Source organism: Trichomycterus rosablanca, chromosome 10 (assembly GCF_030014385.1).
Source record: "Trichomycterus rosablanca isolate fTriRos1 chromosome 10, fTriRos1.hap1, whole genome shotgun sequence".
Lineage (NCBI taxonomy): Eukaryota > Metazoa > Chordata > Actinopteri > Siluriformes > Trichomycteridae > Trichomycterus > Trichomycterus rosablanca.
Genome location: NC_085997.1, coordinates 33,439,947 through 33,460,761, shown reverse-complemented (window position 1 = coordinate 33,460,761; position 20,815 = coordinate 33,439,947). Strand labels below are relative to the sequence as shown.

The 20,815-nt window shown below is 39.9% G+C and overlaps 2 protein-coding genes across 2 annotated transcripts; one reads left to right on the top strand and one right to left on the bottom strand.

The window, feature by feature from the left end:
* The first annotated feature begins 5,240 nt into the window (after positions 1 to 5,240).
* nmt1b (N-myristoyltransferase 1b) lies at positions 5,241 to 16,861 on the top strand. Its single transcript, XM_063003850.1, has 12 exons — positions 5,241 to 5,299; positions 5,387 to 5,489; positions 6,079 to 6,223; positions 6,335 to 6,450; positions 8,207 to 8,298; positions 8,698 to 8,814; positions 10,879 to 11,049; positions 11,869 to 11,977; positions 12,207 to 12,377; positions 14,841 to 15,008; positions 15,122 to 15,259; positions 16,624 to 16,861. Exons 1-12 carry the CDS (start codon positions 5,280 to 5,282, stop codon positions 16,642 to 16,644), a joined length of 1,371 nt encoding a protein of 456 aa, XP_062859920.1. The 5' UTR covers positions 5,241 to 5,279; the 3' UTR covers positions 16,645 to 16,861.
* Positions 16,685 to 19,620, bottom strand: LOC134321990 (sperm axonemal maintenance protein CFAP97D1-like). The gene is made up of 6 exons (XM_063003849.1): positions 19,440 to 19,620; positions 19,245 to 19,327; positions 19,038 to 19,156; positions 17,106 to 17,229; positions 16,908 to 16,967; positions 16,685 to 16,798 (listed from the first exon to the last, which is right to left on the bottom strand). Exons 1-6 carry the CDS (start codon positions 19,558 to 19,560, stop codon positions 16,772 to 16,774), a joined length of 534 nt encoding a protein of 177 aa, XP_062859919.1. The 5' UTR covers positions 19,561 to 19,620; the 3' UTR covers positions 16,685 to 16,771.
* Positions 19,621 to 20,815: the final 1,195 nt, after the last annotated feature.

Sequence of the window (20,815 nt, the reverse complement as noted above, 5' to 3'; positions counted from 1 at the left end):
GTAGATCTGCTCTTAGGGATTTATACTATGATGTATTATGATGCAGCCATATTAATTATTAATAGCTTTGGGCGTCTCCTGCTATGCAACTAAATGTTTCTATTGTTTTAAATAATACTGTAATAATGAAGCGGATAATGAGGGGCACGTTTACACCCGTATCACAGCTGAAGTGCTAGGAGAGAATTGAAGCTTGCTTGAGCTGAGCATGTTTACATTGTTTGTCCTTTCCTGATTAAAAGAAAGAGATTTATTTTACAAGACTTGGGAACTGTATCTTACAGAATGAAACTAAAATGCAATTCAACAAAAATGGCATGAGCTAGGGTTAAGATTTGATATTTATTTAAGTGAAGGTGAAAAACAGATAAAAGACAACAGAACCTTCAGGGTAAAGAAATGTGATCAAGTATAATAAAGAAATAAATGGGCCGCTCAGGTGGTGCAGCAGTAAAATACACTAGCACAGCAGAGCTGGGTTTTCGAATACATTGTATCGAATCTCAGCTCTGCCATCCAGTTGGGCTGGACGGCTGCATGACCAATGATTGGCTGTTGTTCATAGGGTTAGGAGCAAGTCGGATCATGGGTCCTCATAACTGGTGCAAATACGACCCCTGCTGGATGATTGATGGTGCCTGCACAGTGCTGAGGAATAATGCTGATCAGGGTGTGGCTCTCTGTGCACAGTGCTGAACGGTATATGAACTCGACTCGAACTTTAGGTGGAAAATGCAGTCTGTACTGAGCATGTGTCGGAGGGAGTGTGTTTCAGTTGAGAAGCGTCCTCAGTCAGTGGTGGAGGGTTGAATCAGTGGAGGATGCAATCGGAGTAATTGGACACGACTAGATTAGGGGAGAAAATTTGGGGAAAAAGGTTGGAAAAATAGAAAAAAAAAAATAAAGAAATAAAATAAAGAAATAAATGGTGTGTCTCTGAAAGAGAGAGCAATATTTCGCTTTTGTGATTTTTACATTCATGAACTGTCTGTTTCTTATATTTATAGATGTTTGGACACTGTTAGGCTTTAGTTTCTAAAAGTCCCTGACCTGATCTTACCGTCGCTACACACACAAATTTTATCTGTAGGTTATGTTTGCATTGTACAAATTCTGAATAATCAAATGTCCTCGGTATGTGAAAATATTTACAATACTTCTTTATACAGAAGTGCATTACATGGTTAAAACTATTTAAACATAGTCGCTCAGATGGCGCAACGGTAAAAACACACGCTAGAACACCAGAGCTGGGATCTTACCTCTGCCTACCGTCTGGGCTGAGCAGCCACATGAACAACGATTGGCCTGTCGTTCAGATATGGGTGGGATTAAGCCGGATAGGGACTCTCTCTCATAACTAATGCAATTATGACCTCTGCTGGCTGATGGATGGCGCCTGCACAGAGGCAGGGAAAGAGCGCTGTCAGGGTGTGTCTCTCCATACACTGTGCTGATCCGCATTGCACCCGTCAAAGTGTAGGTGACAAAATGCATACGGAATGCTGCCCATGTGTCGGAGGGGGTGTGGGTTAGCTTCGTTATCCTCAATCAGAGCGGGGATCGGCATTGGTGGAGTGGAAGCACGACACAATCAGGCAATTGGACACACTAAAGGGAGAAAAAGGGGAGAAAATGAATTAAAAAAAAAAAAAACAGGTGACATTTTATGACAGACAAAGTTAAAAATTCACAGAGGTACATCTGTAGTACTGCCCATGTTCGTGTCTGGTAATTATGCTTAATTTAATGCATTGAATGTGGCTGAAATTAATAAACTCACATACATTTGTCCATGTAGTGTATGCCCAAGTGATTAATCACATTCCTGGGCATTTGACAATCATGTCCCATAACATGTACATGGAAGACACAATAGAAACTTTGGCACTGAAAAGTAAAACCTCTAAACATTGTTTAAGAACTGAAAAATGAACTCGCATAACAGTTTACACGAACCAAACACTTGTTAGCCGCTCTGGATTGGCCTCAGGTGTTAGTGAGTGTGTGTGTGCACTGGTTTTCTGTCCAGAGTGTGTGTTCCGTCCTGATTAGAAGAAAGTGATTAGTAAATATTTCAGTGCTTAACTGTAAACTTGTGCAGTACTGAAACATTAGGATTCTGGTATCTTTTACTGAATTTTGAAACAGTCAATTCTGAAGTTTAATAACTAATAAAAAACTCAGGTTAGATTTTCTGGAGAAGCCAAATGTAATTTATTGAAGGGACTTTTATTTGCTTTATTTGGTTTCAAACTTGCATTTATTTTTATAGGAGGATAAATTGATAAATCTAATTTTATGTGAAAACAAGAACGTAGATCATATTTTGTCTTTTATTTGTTTTAAGTGTAATCCTTGTGTGTTCAATTTAACTTAAAAGTTTTATAGTACTTTATCCTTATTTACTGATGATTTTTTGATTTTATTAATTATATAATAACTCAGAGATGCACCCAGTTTTCTAATGACTCAGATTCAAACTGTCTGCAATTAAATAAAAGTCAAAGTAAATGTAAGGAACTGTGTTTTTTTTTTTATTTGCATTTTCCATTGTCCCAACTTTTTCTGATTTGGGGTCAAGGGTATAATTTTTGTATTGTATTGTGTATGGTTTCTTGATTTAACATAAACATCAATTTTATCTGTTTTTTTATACCATATATACTTTGTTAAAAAATAAAACACTAATAACACACTGAGCCGTTGTGCTATAGATGTTATTATATTATAATATTTTTTCTAAATTTTTTACCAGCTTTAAAACAGTGTTGTACATATCTGATTCTTTTTTAATATGTGTATTCTATATGTTTTACGACATTTACATTTTCGGCATTTAGCAGACACTTTTATCCAAAGTGAATTACAGTTATGACTGAACACGATTTTGAGAAATTAAGGTTAAGGCCCTTGCTCAGGGGCCCAATAGTGGTAGCTTGGCGGTGACGGGGCTTGAACCAGCAACGTTATTATTACTAGTCCAGTATCTTAACCACTGAGCTATCACTGCCCTATACTATAGTAATTCTCCTCATACACTTACAGAACAGAAATGATCCAATGTGTGGTTTAACAATACCAGAGCTTTAATTCCGTTTTTTGTTTTTGTTTTTGTTTTTGTGTTTTTGTGTTTTTTTTTTTTTGCAACTAGGCACTTAATAGGAGGCACTTAATTGTTTTGTCTAACCATGGGGGAGGGGGGGGGGGGGGCTGGGGTTGGTAAAATAAATCAAGTAAATGCTTACTAATGAAAATGTGACATTGTAAGTAAAAAGTGAAACATTGATTGGTTTCTCTTTTCTGCACTTGAAGTCATAAGTCCATATATGTAAGTGTGTCCTATACAAACTGTCTGTTGTAATGCCAGTATATTTCACCATTTAAATGAACTCTGTCCTGATTATGTGGACTTGGAGCAGATTCTTTAAATGTGTCAATTTGTCTTGATCATTAAAATTTTGAAAGAGCAACTGGTTCCCAGCACTGCCTCTTGTGATTATTATTATTACCTTTTATTGTTAAATTATTGCTTTCTGACTGTGATTTTTACTGGGTAAGTTAAAATTATGTTAACACTTGAATGGCGGAAACCATTTATTCACAAAACGTACTTCATATGTGTAAGATGATTTACAAGATACACAAACACCAGCGAGCAGCAGTACCATTTAAAGCCCGGACACACATTTGATGGGGAATTGATCTATTAGTGTTAACATCATTTTGACTTACCCGGTATTCGTGTTTGTGGGTGTTTAAATGATTGGTGGTTGAAATAACTGTATTTTCATTAAATGTTATTATTTATTATGTTTTTTTGTGATTTTATTTTGTGTAGAAGGCTGTCAGTCAAATATATTTACAAAATAAAAAAAGCTCTATATACAATATGCAAACATAAATACAAGGCCTGCAACTTAAATTTAAAAGCTATGTGAATAGATGAACTGCATTTGGTTAAATGTCATCTTTAAAATAATCACTTATAAACAGAATAATAGATTTTAAACCCACTTAATGATACTGTTGCACTGAAGTAAGTTGAATTTATTTTTAGGTTTGTTTATTTATTCATTGTCAGTTTTATCACTGCTTCATCCTGATCAGGGTTGTGGTGGGCCTAATTCACTGAGCAAAAGGTAGGAAACACCCTGGACAACAGGTTGCCCGTTCATTACAAAGACACACTCACAATTAAGGCATTTTTAGTAGCTCTGATTAGCCTGAATGCATGCCTTTGGACTTGGAACACCAGGAGGAAACCCACATGGATACAGAGAGAATATACAAATTCCACATAGGAAGGGCCCTGGCAGCCTGGAGACAGTGCTACCCATTAAGTCTCCTGTAATATTTCATTGTGTCATAATTATATAGCAAGCATTACTGTTATGACTTGGTGAAACAACAGGTATATATGCATTCCATGTGAATTAAGCTTTGTATTAAATGATATTTTGCCTTAAAAGCATTTAGGCCCCTGAACTAGGGTTATTGGTATCAAAATTGAATATCCATTGCAAACTATGTTTATTAGAAAACAAGAACAATCTAAACAGCTTAGGTGCTTTCTCTGAATTGTCACTTTTAATGACCTCTGCAGTCTATGAATCACCCCCCCACCCCCCTTCATGACAAGTGTCTTTAGTACTTAGCAGAGACCCTTTTACTGTTTTGATCTGCTGCAAACATGATGCATAGCCAAACTCCAGCTTCTGACAACGTTCCTGAAGAAGCGTAGCCCATTCCTTATGAGCAGTGGCCTCTGGATCACTAATATTCCTGATTTGTGTGCTGCAACTGCCAGCACAACTGCAAAAATCCCATCAGATATTTTCTATGGGGTTCATGTCAGGCGACTGTTCAATTCAGTTCAGTCCATCATAAAGGAGGATCAGAACTGATCATGTCATGAAAAATGATATCTGTAAAAGCTGCCTAAGTCGGCTCAATAAATACTTTTACTGACATTTCAGTTCTCATAATAATATACAGTGCACATCAAATATAATTACTAGCAAGTCTGGATTTTCTGATACAAGAGCTTGAAGATTCACATTGTACTCTTCTCTTAAGGACACCCGGACATCTCCTGAATTATTGTGTTCTGAAAATAAAGCGTATCAGTATCAGCAGGGTGGGGATGAAGAAGAGGCGAGTTGAGAAGCCCCTCCCTAAGCCCTCCTGCAGTGTGAGATAAGGCCTAAACGTACACACGAACCACTTACACACAGAGGACCTCAGTATAACTGTTCCAAGTGTCTGAAAACGCACAAATGGACGAGCACAAAAGCCTGTAATAGCTCTTATTTTTTATAATCACGTTGTTTAATCTGTCCTTGAGAGTTAATAGGTTGGTGACGATGTTCTTTTTTTCTTTCAGTGAGAACTCAGAGGTTGCTGATGTTGACAGAGAGAAAATAAAAGCAAAGAAGGGTAAGAGCCGAACATGGGTTAAGGAGGGACCACGGGACCCGTTTGAAATGGTGCGTCTTGTGGTGTTCATTTCTATCTTAAAGAGCAAATATAAATTTACTTTTTTGCAAACAATGACTAAATATTTAGAAAAAAGAACTGTAAACTTGTTTAATATAAGAAATAACATTTTCTTGATAAACAGTACACCCACAACCCAATTTAACCAGCTTGTAGACTGCTTTTGCATTACATCTCACCAAAAAAAACCCTCCAGCAGCGCTGCTGTGTCTGATCCACTCATACCAGCACAACACACACAAACACACCACCACCATGTCAGTGTCACTGCAGTGTTAAGAATGATTCACCACCTAAATAATACCTGCTCTGTAGTGGTCCTGTGGGGGTCCTGACCATTGAAGAACAGAGTGAAAGCAGGTTAAATATGTATGTAGAGAAACAGAGGGACTACAGTCAGTAATTGTAGAACTACAAAGTGCTTCTATATGGTAAGTGGAGCTGATAAAATGGACAGTGAGTGCAGAAACAAGGAGGTGGTTTTAATGTTATGGCTGATCGTTGTATATTGAGTCAATAATGCATTTATCAGCTGAATCAGAAAACACTTCACTAACTCTATTAATATTTCTCCTCTAGCTCGACAGTCTACCTGAACGGAAGCAACAGGAGATCCAGAAGGCACTGCACCTCTTTTCCTTGGGCCAGGGTCCACCCAAAAACCTGAAGGATGCCCAAAAACACAACTTCCACTTCTGGAATACCCAACCAGTCCCTAAAATTGGTATAGAAGCCCTCAGGCACCAGGATGAAAGTTTTTTTTAAATGTAATGACAGGTTTATATTAATTAGACGATTACTGACTCCTGAGCTTTGCTGTTTTTTGTGTTATTAGGTGAGGAGGTGGATTCACACGGACCTATACAGGAGAAGCTGAGTGTTCGAGATGAGTGCTATTCTTTGCCTGAGAGTTTCTGCTGGGACACACTGGACCTCAAAAACCCAGAACAGGTGGGTTACAAATTCAACACAAGTTCCTATTTTCATATGTTGCTTTACTAGCTGTGGCAAGTCCTATTTTTTAAAGAAATACAGAATAGGACAACTTAAAGTACCTTAATTACAAAACAACTGGGTGGCATGAAAAGCCTGGCTTTAGTTCTTGTCTGAGCACTGTCTGGAAGGACATTTACAAATGATTATATAGATTTCATTACAGTATTTAGTTTTCTTCCAAAAGAAAACTGCAGGGATGCTCTGGTGGCGCAGCTGTAAAACATGAATTGGAAAATCCAGGTTTTATATGGAAAATGATTGGCTCGTCCATCAGGATTGGATGCTGGAGGAGATTCCTCATGACTGCTGCAATTATGACCTATGCTGGCTGATTAATGGCGCCTGCACAGAAATGAGGGATAATGGGGATCAGTGCGTGACTCTCCGTGCGTGATACTGAGCCCCATATGAACTCGTCTCATGCAGGTGAAAAGATGCAGTCGGCTGCTGCACATGTGTTGGAGGGGGCGTGTGTTAGTCACTGAACATCAGCAGCAGTAGAGAGAAAGCAAAATGCAGTTGAGTAATTGGACATGACTATTGGGAAAAAAATTTTTGCACCCACTGGGAGCGCAAATCACAGATTAATTTGATCAACCCAGAAGAGTTATCCATTAACAATTTGTGTGTTTAATTCTGTGGCACTGTCATTTTTCTTTCTTTCTTTCTTTCTTTCTTTCTTTCTTTCTTTCTTTCTTTCTTTCTTTCTATCTTTCTGTCTGTCTGTCTGTCTGTCTGTCTGTCTTTCATCAATTTAATCAACCCAGAAGAGTTACCCATTCATAATTTGTGTGTTTAAGATTTGTGGTGCTGTATTTTTCTTTGTTTCTTGTCCTGTCAGTATCTGCTTTAAATAAACATTTAACTTCTATGCTGTGGGCCGCTCAGGTGGCGCAGCGGTAAAGTACGCTAGCTCACCAGAGTTGGGGTTCTGAATACATCATATCGAATCTCAGCTCTGCCTTTCCGACTGGGTTGGGCGGCTGCATGAACAACGATTGGCTGTTGTTCAGGGTTAGAGGGTAAGAAAGTCGGATCAGAGGTCCTCATAACTGGTGCAACTGCGGCCCCTGCTGGCTGACTGATGGTGCCTGCACAGGGCTGAGAAATAATGCTGATGGGGGTGTGGCCCTCCATACACAGTGCCCGTCAAGTGTATAAACTTGACTCGTGCAGGTGAAAAATGCACTATCTGTACTGACTGTGCGTACCGGAGGGGGCGTATGTCAGTTGAGAGGCGTCCTCAGTCAGCGGTGAAATGTCGAATCAGTATAGAGGACACATTCAGAGTAATTGGACACGACTAGACTGGGGGATAAAAATTGGGGAAAAAAGAGGGGAAACATATATATATATATATATTTTACGCTGCGGCGGCAGCGCCTCAGCCATTCCAGGTATTTGCCCAGAGAGAAACTCCCTGCCATGGATGGACTGTGGTACCATTTGGGCTCTATGGTTAATAGGCTGAATACATTTTGTTGCACCACTAGAGACGTAGTGTAAGGCTCTGTTAAAATCAAGCAATTGTTTTTACACTGTAATGCCTAATTTGCCTAATTTGCCTACAAAGTAAATTTTATACTTTGTTTTTTAAATTATTTTAAGATTTAAGATTTTAAAAAGTGAAAAGATTCAGTATGAATACTCATCATGTGAGATTAGTGTGATCCCTAATTTCTGGGCTGTTGTGTGTTCTGGGTGTTTGCAGTTGGGGGAGCTGTGCACCTTTCTGAATGAGAACTACACAGCAGATGATGACAACACACTTCGCTCTCAATACTCCCCACAGTTCCTGCAGTGGTGAGTGTTTGACCTCTGGGGGGGCAGCATGCTCTCAAATTACAGCGTTTCTCTGCACATATTCTTATATACTGTACTTTGGGTCCCTGGTTCAGCGCATGTGCTAAATGCAAAAACCTGTGTGCTGGAAATATAAAAACATTTAAGCTTGGTGTAATTCAGAGTGTTTAAACAAAGCCAGGAAGATTTAGGCAAGGCAAGGCAAGTTTATTTGTATAGCACCTTTGATACACAGTGGCAATTCAAAGTGCTTTACATAAGGAAAAAAAGTTAATTAAAAGCATTAAAACATTCCTGAGATCTAGAATCTCAGAAAGACTTCTTGCAAACATTTAGTTACAATAAATGAAAATAATGAAAATTTTAATGAAATGAAAATTTAACATTTCTGTGTTTAAGGGCTCTGTGTCCCCCGGGTTGGCAGCTTGAGTGGCACTGTGGAGTGAGAGTAAAATCCAACAGAAAACTAATGGGCTTCATTAGTGCCATTCCAGTCACCGTTCAAATATATGAAACGTAAGTACATTCTTGTGTAACATTTATTCACTGAGTCATTGTCTGTTTTACCACCACTGTTATGGTCAGGGTCTGACTTATTGGACGAAAGGTTACAAGTATCTAACAAGACAGAAACACACACACACACTTTGGACAATTTTTAGTAGCCCCTGTTGGCTTGACTGCATGTTTTTGGACTTATGGGAGGAAACCAGAGCACCCAGAAGAAAACCCACATGGACACAGTGAGAACATTCAAACTCCACAGAAAAAAGGACCCTTTTTGCTGTGAGGCACTACCATGTCACCCACCTTATTGATACAATTAAAAATAAGAATCACAGCCCCAGTTATCTACTGTAGGATCATTTTAGACCAGTACCAAATAGTACATTTCCTTTGTCTAGACCGGTACCGGTCCATGGGCTGTTTATTACCGGGCTGCACAGAAAGAATGAATAATTAGAGATCACTAGAAAAGCAGTTTTCATTGCTTCTATTTTGAGTATTATTGTCTTATTGCCACCCCTAGGTGGGAGCGGCGTCTCATTGCAGCAAAAAAAGCTCATTTTACACCGTTTGTAAGCAATATTATTATATCTTCCCACTCCCACTGGTCCGTGAAAATTATACCTTATATGAAACTGGTCCATGGTGCAAAAAAGGTTGGGAAACGCTGGTCTAGATCACATGTGTCAAACTCAAGGCCCGCAGGCTAAATCCAGCCTGCCACGTCATTTTATGTGGCGAGAGCTTAAAAGACGTATGATTGTCTTAAAATACACTGTAAAATCCTACATAAACTGCATCTCCCACAATGCATGCCGATTTTGTGACCCACAAAGTGACCTCATCCCGCCACTAGATGGCACTGTTTCCACAGCATTTAACTAAGGTGGGTTTTTAACAAGTGATGTTGAGAAATATCTACAAAAATCCCAAAATGTACAAGAAGAGAAAATTGAAGCGGAAGGAAGGAAATTTAAAGAAAGATGGATAATGAAAACTAGTTTGTGCTTCAAGAAGAAAAACCGGTATGTCTCTTGCGTTACGAGGCCGTGTCTGTGGTAAAGGAGGACAATATAAATGTAGATACACATTATAAATATACAGAATAAATTTGGCATTTTGACATCAAACACAGAATTTAGCCTCCAAGAAAAACAACAAATTGTCCAAGAATTAAAAGGCCGACTGCAATCACAGCAGGATACGTTACAATCGGCCCTTTAAGGGCCACTATAATACAGATGTGGCCCTCTGTGAAAATGAGTTTGACACCCCTGGTCTGGAGTCCATTTTAGTCATGAATAAATATTTTTTGTCATTTAACCACAAGCGCAACCAACTTTTGCTAAAGCTACTGGAACTTTGACTGCAGCAATGATCAGTCAGTTGAAATGAAATGGAACCTGAGCTTTTTGGTTGCAAACATTATTAGTGGATTTGGTCGAAAGCCCTGGGAACCTTGTTAAGATAAATGACATCATGGACTGGATGAGATACCAGGACTTTTTCAAAATCTGTCTGCCTTTGCCAATAAACTAATAAGGGACAGATCAACAAAATCATGATCTAAAACATATGTACAGATCAACAAAAATGGTTTATTGAACACAAAAGCAAGCTTCTGTCATGGCCATGTCAGTCTCCTGATCTAAACTCCATGTTAAAGCTGTGGGGTGAGCTACAGAGGACCAGAGACCCTGGAGGAGAAATTCTGTAAGGTGATATGGTCTCAAATCCCCAGCTTTGTATTCTCCAGCCCCATTAGATGTTATAGGAGAAGCCGAAGTACTGTTTTACTTGCAAAGGGAGGTCCAATCTATTAAACACATGTGTGAAGTAAAAAAATTACTTCAGTTTGAGGGTTTGTTTTTCAGTGTGGGATTCAGCTAGTTCCCTGAAAGGTGAATTTCTTATAGAGGGGCGTGTAAACTAACCACACACAATGTATTAGGTTGCATATGCACATTGACACTGTTTATCTTGGACCTTATTATTATTATTATTATTATTATTAGTTCTTAGTGTTCTTAAAGACTTTATTAGTGTTTTTTTTGTGTGAATGATGCTACACAGGGAGAAGAAAACGGTGGAGGTGAGTTTCCTGTGCGTACATAAGAAGCTGCGATTGAAGCGTATGGCTCCTGTCCTCATCCGTGAGATCACCAGGAGGGTCCACCTTCAGGGACTTTTCCAGGCAGTCTACAGTACCAGCTCTGTTCTTCCAACACCGGTGTCAAGCTGCAGGTAAAAGTTATGAGCATCCCTCTTATGATTACTATGAAGATGAGAAGTGGAAATTACACCGACCAGGCATAACATTATGACCACTGACAGGTGAAGTGAATAACACTGATTATCTCTTCATCACGGCACCTGTTAGTGGGGGGGATATATTAGGCAGCAAGTGAACATTTTATCCTCAAAGTTGATGTTAGAAGCAGGAAAAATGGACGAGCGTGAGGATTTGAGCCAGTTTGACGAGGGCCAGATTGTGATGGCTAGACGACTGGGTCAAAGCATTCTCTGATGGCTGTGGCTTCTTTCAGCAGGATGATGCGCCCTGCCACAAAGCAAAAATGCTTCAGGAATGGTTTGAGGAGCACAAGAACGAGTTTGAGGTGTTGACTTGGCCTCCAAATTCCCCAGATCTCAATCCATCTGTGGGATGTGCTGGACAAACAAGTCCGATCCATGGAGGCTCCACCTCGCAACTTACAGGAGGTAAAGGATCTGCTGCTAACATCTTGGTGCCAGATACCACAGCACACCTTCAGGGGTCTAGTGGAGTCCATGCCTCGACGGGTCCAACACAACATTAGGAAGGTGGTCATAAAGGCTTTTGGGGACAGAGGAACCAAGGGGTAGGATATTGTCTGGAGGCATTAACCAGTTTGGAGGCCCAAAATATACCTTGACTGATTCCGTAATTCCATTGTTCGATCGTTCTGTTTGCTAGACAGTCAGCCTGATCTTATTTTCTCCTGCAGTCCTTTGCAAGGTCTTAATTAAGTCAGACTTCCATTCAGCTTTAATTGACTGTGGCAGTCCTCCTCTCTCTCCTAGGTACTGGCATCGATTCCTGAACCCGCGCAAGATGATTGAGCTGAATTTTAGCTCACTTCCACGTAATATGACTCTGCAGCGAGCGCTCAAGCTGAACCGACTGCCTGAGGTCAGTTTATATGGCATCCTCATCAAACCAGCCTGTGTAATAAGGCAGCCTCTTACACAATAAGATGCAAAACATCTGTAGGTGCAGAGAAGGGATCTCAATTTTTATGACGCAGACTGTTTCTTTTGAAGCATTCAGTATTTCTCTTTCATAATTGGATTTTGTAATACCTTGTTGCAAGACTTAATAACCATATTGTTTTCATATTCATATTCCTTCCTCTTTACAGATGACAAAAACCGCCGGCCTGCGTCTCATGACCCTGGCTGACCTACCAAGAGTTCAAACTCTTCTGAAAGAGTACTTGAAAAAGTTCCATCTGTTCCCTGTTCTAAACCAGAAAGAGGTGGAGCACTGGTTCCTGCCCCGAGACAATGTCATCGACACCTATGTGGTGGAGGTCAGTTTGTACGGATCGCACATTTTCAACATAATTGAAAGTTTAAACAGGAATAAAATGCAACCTCTTTGTGTTTACTTCCCTAATGTGGTTAGATTAAAGTCAAACCACGTTTTAGGTTCTTCTGTTGGTTGTGGGAACACAGCTTATGTGAAACCTTGCTACACAGTTAAACCTGAATAGCAGAACTAAAAGTCAGTTACCTAAATAGTTTGAAAATAATAAAATATGAATTTTTCTGGAGTTTCCTCCCTTTATCTCCAAATCTAGTCATGTCCAAAACCCAATCTGATCAAAGAGAGCCGGATCACCACACACCCCCTCTGACACGTGTCCAATCTGCAGCTGCTTCTTATCACCTGTCAGTTTTTGGTTTCCACACAGAGTCATGCTGTGTATGGAGAGACATGCTAAGCTCCATGTGACACATACCGCCCCCCACTTGCCCAGGCGCCCAGCCCAAGCCTGAAGATTACATATTACAGCGCGAAGAGACCATGTCTGACCATCTCTCTCTCTCAAACATGGCCAGTTGTGTTTGTGTGGATGTCTGGCCTGGTCAGTGACCTTGCTGAGGCAAAGTAACACTTTGCAGTGGTGTGCTAGCGTGTTACACTGATGCACCACTCAAGTGCCCATTGACGCACCCCCCTCTGCGTCCACAGAATTGGTTGTGAGTTATCCGAGTCGTGTTTTTAGCTGCTTTACACTTTGACATCTTGGACATTTTGTCTAACTGATTGCTAACTCAATTGCCATACGTCTGCTAGGGCAACCCCATAGTGCAAATTAACCAGTAAACGTGAGGCACTTGAATGCTTCGCAAATGAAAAACATTAAATCATTCATTTCGTATGTGACGCAATTTTCACAGCTGTGAGTTAGGTAGGACCTTAGTTAATAGGTTGGAGAAGCCGCTCAGGTGGCGCAGCGGTAAAAACACACGCTGGAACCAGAGCTGGGATCTCGAATACATCATATCAAGTCTCAGCTCTGCCTGCTCGGCTGGGCTGAGAAGCCACATGAACAACGATTGGCCTGTTGTTCAGATAGGGTTGGGATATTAAACGTGGATAGGGTCTCTCTCTCTCATAACTAATGAAATTATGACCTCTGCTGGCTGATTGATTGCGCCTGCACAGAGACGGTAAAAGAGTGCTCCCAGGGTGTGTCTCTCCATACACAGAGCTGATCCGCATTGCATTCATCAAAGTGTAGGTGATAAAATGCATACAGCATGCTGCCCACGTGTCAGAGGGGGCATGGGTTAGCTTCGTTCTCCTCAATCAGAGTGGGGATCGGCATTAGTGGAGAGGAAGCATGATGCAATTGGGCAACTGGACCTGCAAAAAGGGAGAAAAAGGGGAGAAAATGCATATAAAAATAGGTTGGAGAAAATTGAATGTTATTTTCATAGTGACAAAAACATTTCTGATACATTTTTGTCCACTTAGTGAAGATGAAGGACGCTCACTCTTGTACACACCTGTACATTTTATTAATGCATTTACTAAACTTAGTTGAATGACTTTAACTGTGACATGGCTGTTGGTGCCAGACAGGCTGCTTTGAGTTTGTCATAAACTGCTACACCTTGAGACGGACGAGTTACAACAGAGGTTCAAATCAGGTTCCACCTACATCAGACAAAGCATTTAATGCCGTTTATGCCAACTTCTGACCCTACCATCTGCATGTTGCTGCAAACACAGAGATTAGTCAGACCAGACGATCTCTTCTCTGTTTCTCACGTATAGAACATGGGCGGTTTGTTCCTTAGGGCGATTGGGCGACGCACCACCCAAGGGCGAAAGGGAAGAAATTTTTCCATCACATTCAACCAGTGTTAAACTAGCTGTGACTGTTCTGGACAGTCTGTCCTGCCTCTGAATATCGTAGTCCAATCAGCGTCGAGTTGTGTTCCATACAGTACCGCCCCTTTTGGGCAATTTCAGTCTGATTGGAAATCGCTCCGGTTTGCTCTGATAGACTCTCATATTAAGGCTCTTTTTTTCAAACTGTAGGCACTGCAATACAATCTGTATGGATTCCAGGAGGGCTCGCACTTACGTGCTTGCGTCACACATAACCTGGTATAGCAATAATTGGAGCAGCTAGCGATCTCGTCAACATGACTACCATTACCTCAGGATCTGCTGCACCTAAAATAAAATGCTATCTGATGAAGACTGAATTAAACTGTTAGTGTGAAGGCTTTACTTCATTTTATTATTAATGGTAAAGCTGCTCTCTCTCCATGTTCAAAGTTATTTGTGAGGGCAAACTGACAAATGACTCAAGATGTTAATTATTTAAGCTTTAATTTACCCACTGAACGGGTCACCTTGGCCATCATCGCAACAATTGCCCCCCCCCTGAGAGATTTGGCAGGAGCCGCCACTGGTATTGAACTACAATAAATGTTTGGATATTGAAGGTTAAGAGTTCCTGTTGCTTTTGCAGGGTTCAGACAGAGTAATAACTGATATGGTTAGTTTCTACACCTTGTCCTCAACTGTTCTGAACCACTCGGCCTATCGCAGCCTGAAGGCGGCCTACACTCTCTACACAGTCAGCACTGTTACCCCGCTGCAGCAGCTCATGGAGGATGTTCTCATCATGGCCAAATCAGTAAGTCTGTCCTGTTGCATTAAAAACCTTTCTGATCTTGAATAGTATAAGTAAACCTTGTACTCATGATTACTACTACAGTCATCATTAACTTTCTCTCTCATGTCTTTCAGAGAGGGTTTGATGTGTTTACTGCTCTGGATGTGATGCAACATAAAGAATATTTGGAACATCTGAAGTTTATTCAAGGCAACGTCAGTATGCATTATTACCTTTACAACTGGAGATGCCCCAGCATATGTTCAGATAAGGTAGGCATACTATTACAAGCACATGTTTTGTAGATGTTTGATGTGGGTTTTTTTTTTCAGTGCTTTAAATTTGGGAGTTGTATCCAGACTCAAACATCTATACATATTGATTTAACAGCACGTACCTCTCAAATACACTGATCAGCCATAACATTAAAACCACCTCCTTGTTTCTACACTCACTGTCCATTTTATCAGCTCCACTTACCATATAGAAGCACTTTGTAGTTCTACAATTACTGACTGTAGTCCATCTATTTCTCTGCATGCTTTTTTAGCCTGCTTTCACCCTGTTCTTCAATTATTATTTAGGTGGTCTCAGCACTGCAGTGACACTGACATGGTGGTGGTGTGTTGGTGTGTGTTGTGCTGGTATGAGTGGATCAGACACAGCAGCACTGCTGGAGATTTTAAATACCATGTCCACTCACTGTCCACTCTATTAGACACTCCTACCTAGTTGGTCCACCTTGTAGATGTAAAGTCAGAGACGATCGCTCCTCTATTGCTGCTGTTTGAGTTGGTCATCTTTTAGACCTTCATCAGTGGTCACAGGGCGCTGTTGGCTGGATATTTTTGGTTTGTGGACTATTCTCTGTCCAGCAGTGACAGTGAGGTGTTTAAAAACTCTGATTTACTCATACCAGCACAACACACACTAACACACCACCACCATGTCAGTGTCACTGCAGTGCTGAGAATGATCCACCACCTAAATAATACCTGCTCTGTGGTGGTCCTGGGAGAGTCCTGACCATTGAAGAACAGCATGAAAGGAGGATAACAAAGCATGCAGAGAAACAGATGGACTACAGTCAGTAATTGTAGAACTACAAAGTGCTCCTATATGGAAAGTGGAGCTGATAAAATGGACAGTGAGTGTAGAAACAAGGAGGTGGTTTTAATGTTATGGCTGATCGGTGTATTTTAGGCTTATTTAAAATAATGGGGTTGTTTTTGACACTTATACACTGAAAATAACACAAATATAATATAAAAATACCCAAATAAAAAGCTGATTCTCACAATATCTCAGAACCTTATGCTGTAACACAAGTTTAAAAGTGAAACAGGAGGAAAATCCAGATGAACGCAGACACATGTGGAGCTTTCAGAGTGAATCTGATGGTTATTCCACACAAATGCAGATTCGTCTCGTATTCACACTTTGATGACGTTTTACCACACCGCTCAAGCCGAGCGCTGAACAAAGCGACTGTCTCACACACGTTGAGTTTAAGGGTACAAATTTCTTGATGAAGGGTGTTGAGTTTCAAAGATTTTGAGTTTAGGAGACGTTGAGTTACAAGGTACCACTGTAGCTGGATGAAACTGTAATGTCAACATGAATGTGTCTGTTTCAGATTGGCATGGTGTTGAAGTAGAGCCACCAGAGTCAAGTCATCAAAAAAAGCTCAACAGATGTTTGCTTGCAAGACCTTTAATAAACTGATCAACTTGGATGGTGTTTAATAGGCTGTATACTGTTCATTCACGTGATGGTGAGGACAGTCAGTGAAGAGGCTTCAGTGGTGGCAGCTGTAATTCATTAAAAGATGCATATTAGGAGTTTGTTAATGTTTAAAAGAATCAAATCTTAATCTTAGCCAAATAAAAGGCTAATGGAAATATAAATAAATAATTTTACCTTGAGTCCACTGGCTTTTGCGGGATACTTAGATAGGAGAGACACATGTTCTCTGGTGACCTATTAGATAAATGACTAATTAGTAATGTGATGAGGTCTAATATAGTTCGAATATAATGTCATATGTCATACAAACTGCTATTCACCTACAGTGTATCTATACTTTATTTCTATATTCACAACATCTGGAGATCTTACCTTAAAATCGGACAGCCACTTCTTGTTGTCATACACTGAAGTGGTCATGTTGATCTTCTTGAGGATGGCCTGGTTCTCCAGTGCAATTCTTACCAGTTCTCTCTTTCTAAAATCTGCATTCACACTGCAATCATACAATCAAAATATGTGTTATCATATACACTGACCACACATAACATTATGACCACGGACAGGGGAGGTGAATAAGACTGATTATCTCTTCATCACGGCACCTGTTACTGGGGGGGGATATATTAAGCAGCAAGTGAACATTTTATCCTCAAAGTTGAAGTTAGAAACAGGAAAATGGTCGAGCGTGAGGATTTGAGCGAGTTTGACGAGGGCCAATTTGTGATGGCTAGACGACTTGGTCAGAGCATCTCCAAAACTGCAGCTCTTGTGTCGTGTTCCTGGTCTGCAGTGGTCAGTATCTATCAAAAGTGGTCCAAGGAAGGAACAGGGGTAAATCGGCGACAGCTTCAAGGGTGGCCAAGGCTCACTGATGCACATGGGGAGCGAAGGCTGGCCCGTGTGGTCCGATCCAAGAGATGAGCTACCAAAGCTCAAATTGCTGAAGAAGTTAATGCTGGTTCTGATAGAAAGGTGCCAGAATACACAGTGCATCACAGTTTGTTGCGGATGCATAGCCGCAGACCAGTCATTTATGAAGGTGGTCATAATATTATGCCTGATTGATGTAACTCCCCTAGCAGACTTGATTTGAGCAAGACTAATTACTGTTAGATATATTTTATGATTTTTAACAGTCAGACTGGAAATGATCACATTTACTGGTTAAAAATCAAGCTTTGATTGCCCCAATAAGAGTTCCAAAGCTAAAACTAATCCATTAAACATTTTGTGAAATTGTAATTTCATTTATTTATTTGTTTCTTAGGATTTTAACGTCATGTTTTACACTTAATTTTAGCCAAGTCTATATTAAAGCAATAAGCCACGAGAGGCCGTGCATTACTGTGATTTTAGCACGGGGATGACGTTCTTGGCACGACGCGAAGCGGAGTGCCTAAAACTTCTTTCCCCGTGCTAAAATCTTAACAGTAACGCACGGTCTCGAGTGGCTTATTGCTTTTATAAAACGGCGGTCAACATCAAATACAATAAATACAACAATGTTTAATTCATAAATGTATTGATTGTGGATAAACTTACAATAAAGCATTCTTCCGCGACGCAAGGTAGTTCGATTAACAGTGTTGCTAGGCAACATGAGGGCGAAAATAACATTGTTTTTCTATTAAGTGGCGTATTAATATGGAATGATGTGAGGTGGTCCTAGGTGTGCGTTTATCGGGGATTTTACAACGGCTTCGAACGCGGCTCAGCCAATCAGATTTTAGGACCGGAACTATCCGTTTTATAAAGTATAATTCTTAATATCAGTCAAGCAGTCCTGCAATTAAGAATGGCCTAAAAATCCTCCCCAGTGGTGTAAAAAACGTACTATCAAATTAAAGAAAGCAGACATTACTGCTAAAGGTGGTGCAACCAGCTATTAAGCTTTATAAGCTTTTTTTCTCAAGAATCAGGTCAGTGAAATGATTTTGTGCAGTGGCGGCTCCTGCCAAATCTCTCAGGGGGGGGCAATTGTTGCGATGATGGCCAAGGTGACCCGTTCAGTGGGTAAATTAAAGCTTAAATAATTCACATCTTAAGTCATCTGTCAGTTTGCCCTCACAAATAACTTTGAACATGGAGAGAGAGCAGCTTTACCATTAATCATAAAATGAAGTAAAGCCTTCACACTAACAATTTAATTCAGTCTTCATCAGATAGCATTTTATTTTAGGTGCAGCAGATCCTGAGATAATGGTAGTCATGTTGACGAGATCGCTAGCTGCTATAACAAGATAACAAGATAAAATTGCATTTACATGGCAGAGCTGAATGACATTTTGTGTACAGTGTTACCTAGGTTTGGTCTGGTAATTATTCCAGCAATCCAGACCAGGCTTGGTCTTAGTGTGTGCAATTCTGGAGACCAGCATCATGTTGTCTCGCTCTATTTCCATGAAGCGCTCCTGCTCCTTCTAAAGCATGAACATTTTCACATCATGACAGGCAGGCAGACAGACAATAGCAGTTTGTTTTACTGTATTTGGTGTTTCAGTTGTTCACCTGAACTTTATTTATCTTCACGTGACAGTGAAGGAAAGCTCTGGGAGCGCTGTTGTCCATCCGTTGTTTGACAACAGAGGGCGCTACAGAACAAGAAGTTAGTGTCTATCAGAAGTGTACACTGTTGATCAAATACATCTCCTGCAGTAATTTACTATATATACTGTATACAATTCATAGTATTAGTGTACTCGCCATTTTTCAGTCTGTTCATGTGCTCCTGGTAATGATGACTGTCCCACATCTTTCTAGTAGCAGTGTACTGACTGGATGTCCCGGCAATAACAGGGAATGCCAAATAATCAGCGTTCTTCATCTCGATAAAGGCTCGTGGAGATCTGAAACCAGTCTATGAAACCGATCTAAACTCTGGCTCTGCGAGGTTGAGTTATGACGTAATCGGCTTCTGGATATAAAGCCAACGTTATGACGTAATCACAACAGAAACGACAACCAGAGAGCAGTAATAAGAGTGCAGCCTTAAAGCATAAGTACTAGAGAAAATATTCACACTCGATTAATAATAATAATAAGTGTATTGAATGCAAATTAAGTAAAAATAATTCCTCACCTTTACATCTTCAGCATTTAGCAGACGCCTTTATCCAAAGCGACTTACATTACAGTATATAGTGTGAGCAATTGAGGGTTAATGGCCTTGCTCAGGGACCCAACAGCAACAACCTGGCAGTGGTGGGGCTTGAACCAGCAACCTTCTGATCACTGGTCCAGTACCATAACCACTAGACTACAGCTGGCTCTTTAGTACAAAACAATTTCTTGGTAGATTTATTTATCTTGGTAGATAGTAGTTATTGAACACAACCAATCCAATCTTTTTTTAATTTAATATATATGTATATATGTTATATATGTATATATTTTTTTCTCACTATTTTATTTGAAACTAATTATTTTTTGAAACTCAACGTCAATTGGTTCTGGGACTGGCGTTGAGTTTAAAAGACATTGAGTTTCAAGGTATTTTTCCCCATAAGGATGTATGGAAAACCTGTTACTGCGGAACTGCATATATTTTAGGCTAATGTAAAATAATGGGGTTGTTTTTGACACTAATACACTGAAAATAACACAAATATAATATAAAAAAAACACTGAAATGCAATTAAAAAACAGTTAAAAGCAATCAAAAATACAATAAAACCTGCTCTTTACTTTTTTACTTTATTGTTTTCTTATGGTTCTTAATTAGTAGAGAGAACAAATAAGCACTAATAATTAAGAACGTTTTAGTGTTTCTATGTCGTTCTTTTAATACATTAAGTTACATTCTGATTCTAAGCTGATTCTTACTTTCTTAGAACCTCGAGCTGTAACACAAGTTTAAAAGTGAAAGAGGAGAAAAATTCAGATAAACACAGATACATGTGGATACATTCAGACTGGATTTGACGGGTTACATTCAGCCTTTTATCAGTGGACAGTTTCTGATCTCAGGACGCTTGACTTAATAACTTCGAATGTTGGTTAGTGTACTACCATTGTCACAGCTTTGACACTGAGGTGATTAAAATCACAATATGTGAATAGATAAATGTAAATAGCAAGAC